General features: G+C 46.6%; 1 protein-coding gene across 1 annotated transcript; it reads right to left on the bottom strand.

Moving 5' to 3' along the window:
• Positions 1 to 11,607: 11,607 nt before the first annotated feature.
• LOC123161120 (uncharacterized) lies at positions 11,608 to 13,215 on the bottom strand. Its single transcript, XM_044578974.1, has 4 exons — positions 12,859 to 13,215; positions 12,432 to 12,612; positions 12,142 to 12,339; positions 11,608 to 12,041 (listed from the first exon to the last, which is right to left on the bottom strand). The coding sequence occupies exons 1-4, from the start codon at positions 13,146 to 13,148 to the stop codon at positions 11,787 to 11,789; spliced, it is 924 nt and encodes a 307-aa protein (XP_044434909.1). The 5' UTR covers positions 13,149 to 13,215; the 3' UTR covers positions 11,608 to 11,786.
• Between the last annotated feature and the right edge of the window lie 314 nt (positions 13,216 to 13,529).

The following is a 13,529-nucleotide window of genomic DNA, read 5'->3' as shown; positions in this document are numbered from 1 at the left end:
TTCCACATTGTTTTATATGAAGGCCAAACTCGTAACTCAAATATTCTCCTCCACGATCAAATCGTAAAAACTTTATTTTCTTGTTACGATGATTCTCCACTTCACTCTGAAATTCTTTGAACTTTTCAAATGTTTCAGACTTGTGTTTCATTAAGTAGATATACCCATATCTGCTCAAATCATCTGTGAAGGTCAGAAAATAACGATACTTGCCACGAGCATCAACACTCATTGGATCGCATACATCGGTATGTATTATTTCCAATAAGCGAGTAGCTCGTTTCATTGTTCCGAAGAACAGAGTTTTAGTCATCTTGCCCAAAAGGCATGGTTCACAAGCATCAAATGTTTCATAACCAAGTGATTCCGAAAATCCATCTTTATGGAGTTTCTTCATGCGCTTTACACCGATATGACCCAAACGACAGTGCCACAAATAAGTTGCACTATCATTATTAACTTTGCATCTTTTGGCATCAATATTATGCATATGTGTATCACTACGATCGAGATCCAACAAACTATTTTCATTGGGTGTATGACCATTAAAGGTTTTATTCATGTAAACAGAACAACAATTATTCTCTGACTTTTAAATGAATAACCGTATTGCAATAAACATGATCAAATCATATTCATGCTCAACGCAAACGCCAAATAACATTTATTTAGGTTCAACACTAATCTCGAAAATATAGGGAGTGTATGATGATGATCATATCAATCTTGGAACCACTTCCAACACACATCATTACTTCACCCTCAAGTAGTCTCTGTTTATTCTGTAACTCCTGTTTCGAGTTACTAATCTTAGCAACCGAACAAGTATCAAATACTCAGGGGCTACTATAAACACTAGTAAGGTACACATCAATAACTTGTATATCAAATATACCCTTGTTCACTTTGCCATCCTTCTTATCCACCAAATATTCAGGGCATTTCCGCTTCCAGTGACCATTTCCTTTGCAGTAGAAGCACTTAGTTTCAGGCTTTGGTCTAGCTTTGGGCTTCTTCACGAGAGTGACAACTTGCTTGCCATTCTTCTTGAAGTTCCCTTTCTTTCCCTTCGCCCTTTTCTTGAAACTAGTGATCTTGTCAATCATCAACACTTGATGCTCTTTTCTTGATTTCTACCTTCGTCGATTTCAGCATCACGAAGAGCTCGGGAATCATTTTCGTCATCCCTTGCATTATAGTTCATCACGAAGTTCCAGTAACTTAGTGATGGTGACTTACAGAACTCTGCCAATCACTATCTTATCTGGAAGATTAACTCCCACTTGATTCAAGCGATTGTAGTACTCAGACAATCTAAGCACTTGCTCACTAGTTGAGCACTTCTCCTCCATCTTTTTAGCTATAGAACTTGTTGGAGACTTCATATCTCTCAACTCAGGTATTTGCTTGAAATATTAACTTCAACTCCTGGAACATATCGTATGGTCCATGACGTTCAAAACGTCTTTAAAGTCCCGATTCTAAGCTGTTAAGCATGGTGCACTAAACTATCAAGTAGTCATCACATTGAGCTAGCCAAACGTTCATAACGTCTGCATCTGCTCCTGCAATAGGTTTGTCACCTAGCGGTGCATCAAGGACATAATTTTTCTATGCAGCAACGAGGATAATCCTCAGATCATGGATCAAGTCCGCATCATTGCTACTAACAAATTTCAACTTAGTTTTCTCTAGAAACACATATAAAACATAGGGAAGCAAAAAACATAGAGAAGCAACAACGCGAGCTATTGATCTACAACATAATTTGCAAAATACTACCAGGACTAAGTTCATGATAAATTAAAGTTCAATTAATCATATTACTTAAGAACTCCCACTTAGACAGACATCTCTCTAGTCATCTAAGTGATCACGTGATTCAAATCAACTAAACCATGTTCGATCATCACGTGAGATGGAGTAGTTTCAATGGTGAACGTCACTATGTTGATCATATCTACTATATGATTCACGCTCGACCTTTCGGTCTCCGTGTTCCGAGGCCATATCTGTTATATGCTAGGCTCGTCAAGTTTAACCTGAGTATTCCGCGTGTGCAACTGTTTTGCACCCATTGTATTTGAACGTAGAGCCTATCACACCCGATCATCACGTGGTGTCTCGGCACGAAGAACTTTCGCAACGGTGCATACTCAGGGAGAACACTTCTTGATAATTAGTGAAAGATCATCTTAAAATGCTACCGCCGAACTAAGCAAAATAAGATGTATTACAGATAAACATCATATGCAATCAAAATATGTGACATGATATGGCCATGATCATCTTGCGCCTTTGATCTCCATCTCCAAAGTACTGTCATGATCTCTATCATCACCGACACGACACCATGATCTTCATCATCTTGATCTATATCAATGTGTCGTCACATGGTCGTCTCGCCAACTATTGCTATCGCATAGCGATAAAGTAAAGCAATTATTTGGCACTTGCATCTTATGCAACAAAGAGACAACCATAGGGCTTCTGCCAGTTGCCGATAACTTCAACAAAACATGATCATCTCATACAACAACTTATATCTCATCACGTCTTGACCATATCACATCACAACATGCCCTGCAAAAATAAGTTAGACGTCCTCTACTTTGTTGTTGCATATTTTACGTGGCTGCTACGGGCTGAGCAAGAACCATTCTTACCTACGCATCAAAACCACAACGATAGTTCGTCAAGTTAGTGTTGTTTTAACCTTCTCAAGGACCGGGCGTAGCCACACTCGGTTCAACTAAATTTGGAGAAACTGACACCCGCCAGCCACCTGTGTGCAAAGCACGTCGGTAGAACCAGTCTCGCGTAAACGTACGCGTAATGTCGGTCCGGGCCGCTACATCCAACAATACCGCCGAACCAAAGTGTGACATGCTGGTAAGCAGTATGACTTGTATCGCCCACAACTCACTTGTGTTCTACTTGTGCATATAACATCTACGCATAAAACCTAGGCTCGGATGCCACTGTTGGGAACGTACTAATTTCAAAAAAAAAATCCTACGCACACGCAAGATCATGGTGATGCATAGCAACGAGAGGGGAGAGTGTTGTCCACGTACCCTCGTAGACCGATAGCGGAAGCGTTATAACAACGCGGTTGATGTAGTCGTACGTCTTCACGGCCCGACCGATCAAGCACCGAAACTACGGCACCTCCGAGTTCTAGCACACGTTCAGCTCGATGACGATCCCCGCACTCCGATCCAGCAAAGTGTCAGGGAAGAGTTCCGTCAGCACGACGGCGTGGTGACGATCTTGATGTTCTACTGTCACAGGGCTTCGCCTAAGCACCGCTACAATATTATCGAGGACTATGGTGGAGGGGGGCACTGCACACGGCTAAGAGATCTCGAGGATCAATTGTTGTTGTCTCCAAGGGATGCCCCCCTCCCCGTATATAAAGGAGTGGAGGAGAGGGAGGGCCGGCCCTCTCTCTATGGCGCGCCCTAGGGGAGTCCTACTCCCACCGGGAGTAGGATTCCCCTTTTCCTAGTAGAACTAGGAGCCCTTCCAAGTAGGAGTAGGAGAGAAGGAAAGGGAAGGGAGAAGGAGAAGGAAGGAAGGGGGCGCCCCCCCTCCCTAGTCCAATTCGGACTAGTCCATGGGGAGGGGTGCGGCCACCCTTTGGGGCCTTTCTCTCCTTTCCCGTATGGCCCATTAAGGCCCAATACGAATTCCCGTAACTCTCCAGTACTCTGAAAAATACCCGAATCACTCGGAACCTTTCCGATGTCCGAATATAGTCGTCCAATATATCGATCTTTATGTCTCAGCCATTTCGAGACTCCTCGTCATGTCCCCGATCTCATCCGGGACTCCGAACTCCTTCGGTACATCAAAACTCATAAACTCATAATATAACTGTCATCAAAACCTTAAGCGTGCGGACCCTACGGGTTCGAGAACAATGTAAACATGACCGAGACACGTCTCTGGTCAATAACCAATCGCGGAACCTGGATGCTCATATTGGCTCCCACATATTCTACGAAGATCTTTATCGGTCAGACCGCATAACAACATACGTTGTTCCCTTTGTCATCGGTATGTTACTTGCCCGAGATTTGATCGTCGGTATCTCAATACCTAGTTCAATCTCATTACCGGCAAGTCTCTTTGCTCGTTCCGTAATACATCATCCCGCAACTAACTCATTAGTTGTAATGCTTGCAAGGCTTAAGTGATGTGTATTACTGAGAGGGCCCAGAGATACCTCTCCGACAATCGGAGTGACAAAATCCTAATCTCAAAATACGCCAACCCAACAAATACCTTCAGAGACACCTGTAGAGCACCTTTATAATCACCCAGTTACTTTGTGACGTTTGGTAGCACACAAAGTGTTCCTCCGGTAAACGGGAGTTGCATAATCTCATAGTCATAGGAACATGTATAAGTCATGAAGAAAGCAATAGCAACATACTAAACGATCAAGTGATAAGCTAACATAATGGGTCAAGTCAATCACATCATTCTCCTAATGATGTGATCCCGTTAATCAAATGACAACTCTTTGTCCATGGCTAGGAAACATAACAATCTTTGATTAACGAGCTAGTCAGGTAGAGGCATACTAGTGACACTATGTTTTTCTATATATTCACACATGTATTATGTTTCCGGTTAATACAATTCTAGCATGAATAATAAACATTCATCATGAAATAAGGAAATAAATAATAACTTTATTATTGCCTCTAGGGCATATTTCCTTCAGCCGCAACACCCGGAAAGTCGCCAAGATCCACTGGCTAGCGGGGGGGAGTGAGTGCTGGGCCACCTGCCCACACTCCCGACCCGACCCGGATCTCCGACGGGAAGAAGTCGCGGCCAGCACAGCCAGCGTCCCATCAGGGAGCCCGCGAGGGGAAGTGAAGGTGGGGCCACCTACCCCCGCTCCCCACCCGACCCGGCCCTCTGGCCAGAGGGTGCCGTGGCCACCCCGGTCGGTGTCGGCTGGCCCCGCACCTGCAGCTGAGTGGGCATCAGCTGAGCGGGCGACGCCGCAGGCTCGGCCACCCTGGCCGCCGTAGGAGAAGAGGGGGCCGAGGCCACCTGCCCGAGTCCCGCTCCCAAACTGGTCCTGTCACCGATCGGCAACACAGCCACCTCTGCGGCCGGCCTCATCGGAGTCCTGACGGGCGGCGAAACAGCCGAATGGGTGGGAGTACGGGGGGCCACCTGCCCCTGATCCTCCCCCCCCCCCTCGACCGAAGTCATCACAGTGATAGTCACCTCCAAGCACTCGTCCAGAGAGCCATCTTCCTCAACAAAGTCCAGGGGAGGGAGCGTGCGTTCTAGCACATCCTTAGACTCCACTCGATCGCTCCACAAAGAGGAGCGGAAGCTGGCTGAAAAGAACCAAATCTCAAACTACTCATAGGCACCGAAGTAGAAGGTGCAGCCCCATTCTCGGGCATCTGCGGGTAGGTGCCCGGGCCATTGGGCAACTCACGCCCAGCATCCTCCCCTCATGTCTCCGAATTACCCGATCCATCATTCTTATCATGCATATCCACATCAGTCCCTGCTAGAGCCTCAGCAAAAAAATCGGAGTCCTCAAACTCAATGTCAAGGTTGTAAACCATGCCCTTATGTGTCCACTTGACCATGTCAGGTGCAAACACGATGTCCAGGACACTCACCAGTAGTCGGGCCACCCCGTTAGCTTGGGTAAAGGCCATGTCCACCCTCTCAGTTTTCCCGACCAGTATCCCCAAGCTTGCAGTGACCCGAGCATCCTGAATCAGCTTCGATGGAACCCCAGAGAAACGCAACCAGACCTGAGTGAGTGGCTTGCCCTGTGGCACCACCTTCTTCCACTCGTGAAACTCGAGAATGCACTCTGTCCCAGGAACTCTACACAACCCAAAACTGAGAAGACGCTCCAAGTCCTATGTAGTAGGGAAGTCCACCTTATACATGTTAGCCTCGAGTCGAATGAGCTCCCACAGAAAATCACCTAGAGCTAAGTCCCTAATCCTTTGCATAATCTGAGCCTCAGACACATCACCTTTCGGGACTTTAACAATCCCCGTAGTCGTGCTATGGGACTCCTCTGGGACCTCCCTCGCACAAGGAGCCTCAAAAAACATCAACTCAGCACAATAAACTCCATAAATGGTAATACTCGGCATCTGATCACGCAGTATCGGGCACTCTCCCGTGTCATGCGCTGGCTTGAGGCAAGTATCACATAACTCAGTCACACATTCAGCAATAAAGTGGCCCCTCTCACCACAACGATAACACATCATCTTCTCCTTTTTCTGAGCCCACTTGGAAGCTCTATCCGCATCTGACTTGTCGGTGGCACCGACAGCACCCGTCACCAAGGGCTCAGTCTCAGGCACCTCAGCATTAGCCAGCGCCGTCACCACGTCCATAGCCTGACCAGACAATTTCGGCATCTGACCTGAAGCAGCCACCTCTAAGGATGTCGTCGGCTCCACCACGACAGGCAATGGAGGTTGGCGATAACGGTTCCTACCACCGCGACCACCGCGACCACCATGATGACCTCAGTAGCCACCTCGCTGCCGGTACTCTGGCCAGTTGCTCCCTCAACAAAACCTCCCGGGGGGACATAAAAGGGTCTTTCAGCTGACCCATCACTCTGCTAGGCATAGCCGCGCCCGCCGCCCGCCGACGATGAGCCACGATGTTGACCATCCCCATAGGCATTGTAACCATCTTCACCCCATTGTCCCCGTGGTTGTCCATTACCGCCGCGGTTCACCAGTAAACGAGCAACATCCGCGCCTCCATCGCCCACATGCACAGGTTGAGGCGGCGGTATGTGCGTCTGCACCGGCCCAGCTCGTTTTTGAGGCGGTCTAGCAGCATAGTGGGGCGGCGGTGCAGCCCGCGGCTGCTGCCCATGCACCGGCGCCTGCTTGCGAGGGGCCACCACGGCCGCCCCGGGCGGCGGCGGCCTATGCCCCTGAGTGATGCCGCGCCCCACAGCAGCAAGTGTCGGTGCCGGTACGACCGGCCCGGACGCCATCGGTCTAGGACCGAGACCACCGCCACGCCCAGCGGCCGGCAATGACCCAGCGGCCAGCGTAGGCTTCGGACCCGGCGGAGCACCACCACCATGCCCGGCCGGCGCAGTCCCGGCAACCACCGGAGGTTTCTGACCAGGCGGAGCAGCACCACCCCGCCCAGCCATTGCCGCAAGGGGAGGGATGCGAGCCGCGCGTCCGGGACCGCACGCAGCGAAGCCCGGCACCGCACAACGCCGTCTAACCCTAGGAGGCGGCGAGGAAGATTTCTGCGATCGACGCTCGATCGAAACCATGCACGGGCCAGAACTCAGAACAGATGTGGAGTCCGGGTTAGCCTGGTCCTCATACCCAGCTATCCCCGGCCCACCCTATTCGGCACAAGCTGGGCCGAACACCCCTCCACAGATTGGGCCCCATTCGCCGCATCCGCATCGAGCCCAACAGCACCGAGCAAAAAATTCAAATGTTGGTTCCGCGCTGTGCGGATCTCAGCCGACCGGCCGGCCGCCGGCGCCGGCACCGCCGCCGCTGCCGCCGGCTTTTTCTTCTTCTTTCTCTGGACCATCTTCCAAGCACCCGTTTCGAAAAAATCGGACAGGGAAGGTTTGGGGAGACTCACCTTGGGTAGAGGACCGCGCCAGGGCCAGATCTCCGATGCCGCCGTATGACGATGGACGACGAGGGGAGCGACCCTACGGGAGGCAGGTGATGCTTTCGACGCCGTCAACGCGATCGCACGTCCTGCTGTTTGCGCAAGCAGCCGCTCATTGCCCTCCTCCGTCGCCTCCTCATCCCTAGCAAGGCCGTCGCACTGTCCCTCGTCCTCATCGCTATCCGCTAAGACCCAAAAACGTCCTCCAAATCGCTGATCTGAAGTCTTGTTCGTCAAGTCGATCAACTCGATCTCCTCCCTATGATCTTCCTGCAGACAGCAAACTACATGCACGTCGAAATCATCAATACGTAAACGAAGCCCTACCTTGATCTGGACGTCGGTCGCCAGATAGTCGCCGGCCAGGATGTCGTTGTCCATATTCCGAATTGACGTCCACCGCGAAGCCGGAGTGTGCTGCAGGCGCCCCTCGATCCAGCCACCGGAGATCGGGTCGTAGAAATTGACTGCCCACTGCTCCGCTTGTGCCCTTGTCCGGATCGCGCCATAGTCGGTGGATCCCCATGGAGATCCGTCTCGACCGACCGCGCCTGTCCCGCCCCCTCTTCCGGCGGCGTCGACGTGGGCGGCCGCGGGTCGTCGCCCATCGCGTCCTCCTCCAGAGCGACCTCTTTTCGTGGACTTCCAATATATGCTGGCAATAGCATCACGTCAATTTTGACCATCTCCATATATCTTTGCCATGGGAGCTGCTCCCATCGCTCCTGTACAGGCGCGAGCACACACAACGCACACACAACACTCATGCGCGAGCACGCACATTCACCCCTGCCTCGCGGGCACACACATCTGCCCCGAACCTCCTTCTCATCCTATGGATCTGGTTGATTAGCACACATCTATGCGAGTTCTTGGACTGGTAATTCTGTTGATTAGCATGGATGCTCTACTCCTACGTTTCTATCTTTGGTTGAGCTCTTGGGCTGCAAACTTTTCAGATTAGCATGGATCTGTGCGATCTGCCCAAGATCTTGCTAACTTGTGGAAATTGTAGCTCTTAAATTACAACTCTGTGGTTTTTCCAAGATCTTGCAGACATTATTTTATTTCGTTTTGATGATGCAAATGATGTCAATATTTTGCACGCCCATTATTAACTGTGCAGAATTTATATAGATGGATGACAATGGAAGACCCGAGAAACGCTTATCGTGCAAGCTGCTGGTTTGGTTGCCGCATTTATATAGATGGATGATTCTGATTGTCTTAGATTTGAAAATGAGAAGGACAATAAGGCTAGGAGCTGTTGGGGATTTGTGTGGACTTGCACTGTTGGGGATTTGTAGCTCTATCTAATTATACAAGATGATACCTTGCGCGTTGCTGCGGGACTAAATAAGCACATGATGTAAAACTATAAAGTTGAGTCATAGATGTGATCATATATTGGAAAGAAATAGAACCACAGACACACTGATGGAGTGCGGTTATGCTAACGGACAACTATGCTAGTTATAAAATTTATTACACCCATATACCGACCGATAACAAAGCTATCTATGAGATAATGTAAATGTACATTTATGAAAACACTAAGAAAACAATTTAAATTTTATAAGTTGTTTCCTTGTCGACTACAAAAATGTAAGCTGGCACACATGATTGGTAAAATTAAAAAGCTACATGCAAATTGTAATTTCTGATGTAGTGATGCATATGTTACTTGTGGTCCGTTGAATTGTATCTATGCATACAAAAATTTCATGAAATATTGCACACAAAAATAAGTAGATGCAACTTTATAGTGATCAATAATGACATTTACTATCGCTACAACATCTATGTCGTGAAGGTCTTGTTATAAGAGTTCTCAACGGATTTGATATTATGTTGGATGGTTCTCAGATCTAGAGAAAAGTGAATCAATTCATTATTTGGCTATGGACAATGAACTCTATTTATTACATGGGATAACATTAGTGGCAGCACATGAGTTGAAACTTCAGAACACAATGTTTGAGTTTCCAAGAAAATGGTAAGCATCACAACAAACTGTTTGCCGCAAAGACAATTACCAAAATTTACAAAATCAGTTCTTTACCAAAAAAATCAATTGGTACAGATATACAAAAGTAAGACAAAATTGTACACTTCGATTGAAAACTACGTCAACATATGCTGATATATAACTCACAAATCAACACAGATTGTTCATATTTTCCATGTAAAAACTTACAACTTCATAAGAAAAGAGATAGACAATAAACCATATTCCAGTAGATGTCTATTCATTCTATATGCTCTCTAGGATACCATCAGGGCAAACTGTATCTTGCTATGAATCTATGATGCACTCCCATTCCGTGGATCATTTGCTAGGAGCCTAGGACACCACACGCTGTAAAAAGTAGAGGGGATGGTCAGTGATCGACATAGATTAAAAATTTCTACAAGAACAAACAGACCCGCGACCTACTTGGATTGTGATCGAATACCTTATCGACATAGAGTAAAAAACGCAGAAACTAAAGGGACGGAAATGAGATTAAATTCTGTATCGGGGCATGTAAAATTGAGGAGAAAAATCTCTAAACAATCAGGTATCAAGGTCCTCCATCTCAGATAAAATTGTATAATTGAGCCTTGCATCGTCCAAGGCATGCATTCTATAATTGGGCGGGTGCTTAATAAGCAGATGCTGTGAGGAAGAGGCTGCATGGAGAACCTGGGACAGAGAGAGGGAAGGTGAAGTCCACAGCTGCAGATGTGTCCCAACTAGCACGCTTTGTACCAACAGTATATGTAAGTCAATAACTGATGCGTCGAGAAGGCGAAACCTGGAAAATCTCTAGCAAGGGCGTCAGGCATGTGCTCGTATTTGGGGTGACGATGGGAACAAAGATAAAGCAATCGCATCAGTTACCTGTACATAGGAGGGGTCTACACTGATTTGAGGATGGTATAGGGGAAGGGCGGTGGAGCTAGGCTGCACATGGTACTGGCACAACTCTCGCCATCTGAGTCCATCGGTGGCATGGATGTCGCGGCTCCTCAATGTCAAATCCGGTGGTGGCGGGGGTCTGCAAAGTCAGATGCAACGCCAATCATCGGGACTGAAAAAGAGGTGAATTTATATGTGTGGATTCGTAAGGCCAAGGGATGGTCACGGTAGTGGGAAAGATGCAAATAGGACCAGGGGATAGATTGGTGGGAAGAGTAACAGAATCATGGGAGAAGATTAGCAGGCATCTCGGCTCCTATTAATAGATGGGCTGTTTCCGTCGGTATAGAAGACACTACAGAGATTAAAACCATGGGATTATTTCGTTAGAAAAGATTATTTTTTTTTGCTGAGGTGGCAGATTTGCTAAGGTGGAAGACTGATTGGCTGCTTTTCGAAACTGAATAATGACCTGGCACATCGCTGATGTGGATATTGTGCATGGTGAGAGAATAGGAAGTAGTGGGGAGCAATTTCTTAAGAATGGTAGATGGTAGATGCGAATTCTAAGATGTACTACATAAATAATTTCTATGCCCTCTTGATGATCCTGCTGCATTTCTTTTGCTTATATGTACCATAAATTGCTTATGTGCCCTCTAAGATGTACTTGGAGAGCATGTCACAAAAACAATCTTCCAAACAAATTTTGGGTTCATACAGCCTACCAAACAACTTCTCTTGTGTGCAGCATCTCTCATACAACACTGGATGCAAGATACCAAACAAAATATATGCTGAGCCTGGGCCATATCATGTAGTACACCAAACATACATCTCAATTGCTCTTTGCATCAGCTCAACGAGGCCAACCTAAGCTAAGCTCCCTCATGTGATGCAAGTTGGATGCCCCCAGGGAACCAAACACGCCCATAGTCATTTCAATGTAGCCGTCCCGAAAGGAAAGAAACGAGGTCCTTACTAGAAGACTCTAACATATTAAAGTTCGGTTTCAGTACAAAGATTCCTAAAGAAACTTTATTATTATTCAAATAAAGAAACACGGTAGGTGACAACAAACCACCCATAGATGAATAAAAGGGAAAATAATCAGAAAACCGGTCAGATATCCTTAACCATTTTATTTTAGTTGAAGGAACACTCAACTTAAACCACATATGGATGAAATAAAATCTCTTGAAATTTCCTAGGCTACGTAAACACCTATTCCATTCAAGCATGTCATATCAGTATGCCCAAAGAAGCCAACAATTGCTTGACCATTTGGCATCACAGCGCTGAAATTGTGTACTGTACCACCTTGTATATTTTCAGTATTTCCATAAGGTCCGTATGTTCTTTCGTTAGTGGTAAACTTCAGTGTCTGTATAACATTGATATTATTATGTTCGATAACAGTTCCAGACATTGCGGTCACAATTTCTTCAGGGCCCAACACAATCTGCAAAGGAATAAAGGAAATTATTACAAGTCCATAAACAACCACAAGAGTACAGTACACAATCCATGCATGTAAAGAAAATGATGAAAAATAATCACACCTCTGCGCGATTGGGACTCTTAGTGCCCCAAATATTTGTGTAACGGCTGTTGCCATATTGGTCAAAGTAATTATATTCAAATGAATCAATTCTTTCTTGATAGTGGATGGCGATACTTGCAATCTTGGAGGGTTTTTCCATGCCAACAGCAGAACCCTCCTTGCCTCCCCAGGGGCCACTCTTTGTGAGAATGGGTAGCTGCATTTGTACAGATAATGGAGCAACATGTTCAGGACGAATCAACATGCATGTACTAAATAAAACACAAATGCAAATCTGAATATTCTCACCTTCATGCGGCAGAATCCATGGATGTTAAGTTGGATTATGGTACCACCATCTGTTTCCTGATGCCATGTTTTGTGTATAACACCACATGCCATTGCGAGTTCACCTGTCCCACCGGCAATAGCCCACTCACCTTCTTGGGCTACAGATTCTCCCATTACCTGAAGTGTGCTCTTCTTGAACCTGTGTAAAAACTAGTGCACTTAAATATCATCGCTAATATGACAGAATGAGAAGCTAGCTGACCATGTCAACCCTTGTAGATGCTTGATGATATCTCTGATAAAAATAAATCTGAATCTATTGTAAACTCTAGATTGTGTTCCTCACACAAAATTGTTATTGGCAACTTACACAAAACGAGAGAATATATGGCGCGGCGTGCGTTAACATGAAGCAAAAAAATGTACTGGTACCATGTTCGCATACCTTTCAATCTCGAATCGAATGGTGAACGTATTGTGCCAACTACCAGCGTTGATATGCAGCCCTTGTGCACGGCCCACTAGCTTGGCGTCGGTGCCAACCCCATCATATATGGCCCAGTCGTGAACTGATGTCCTGCCCAACTTAGTGGTAGCATCTCCAACTATGATGTTTGCTTGGGTTGGGTTTGATCCACTGAAAATGTGGTGCAGGTACAAGCTACTGAACTTAAACTCAGTGTTTTCCACAGACCCATCGAATGGACTAGCATGGAAGTTGGGGTGAGTTTCCATGGACAAGGATGGAGTACAATGCTAAGTGGAGTAGATCAGTGGGCTTCTACCTACTCGATCTAGACTGAGCTTGTGTGATGTGGAAAATGGATGCTGGCGTGGATGGGTATTTATAGGCCAGTTCAAGTAGATCCATGTATGCAGAGCATCTTGTGTACTCGGAATAACTTATACCTTCTTGTGCACCACGCGCATTTTCACGATCAGATGACTCCCACCTACTCCCTCCGTTCCAAAATAGATGACCCAACTTTATACTAAAATTAGTACAAAGTTGGGTCATCTATTTTGGAACGGAGGGAGTACTAGCTAGAGCGCATGGCAGATGACACATGGCTAATTAATGGTTCACATCACATGGCTAATTGACGTACTCTACTT

The sequence above is a fragment of the Triticum aestivum genome, chromosome 7B (genome assembly GCF_018294505.1).
Source record: "Triticum aestivum cultivar Chinese Spring chromosome 7B, IWGSC CS RefSeq v2.1, whole genome shotgun sequence".
NCBI lineage: Eukaryota > Viridiplantae > Streptophyta > Magnoliopsida > Poales > Poaceae > Triticum > Triticum aestivum.
Note: the sequence above shows the minus strand (reverse complement) of the source record. Positions and strands in the feature narration are given on the sequence as shown.

Bases quoted from the DNA above. Each gene is read 5' to 3' on its own strand.
- LOC123161120 (XM_044578974.1), bottom strand. From the start codon at position 13,148: ATGGAAACTCACCCCAACTTCCATGCTAGTCCATTCGATGGGTCTGTG. The intron at 12,613-12,858 runs GTATGCGAACAT...GTTTTTACACAG, and splicing joins ATTCGATTCGAGATTGAAAG to GTTCAAGAAGAGCACACTTC. The intron at 12,042-12,141 runs GTGTGATTATTT...ATTCCTTTGCAG, and splicing joins AGAGTCCCAATCGCGCAGAG to ATTGTGTTGGGCCCTGAAGA.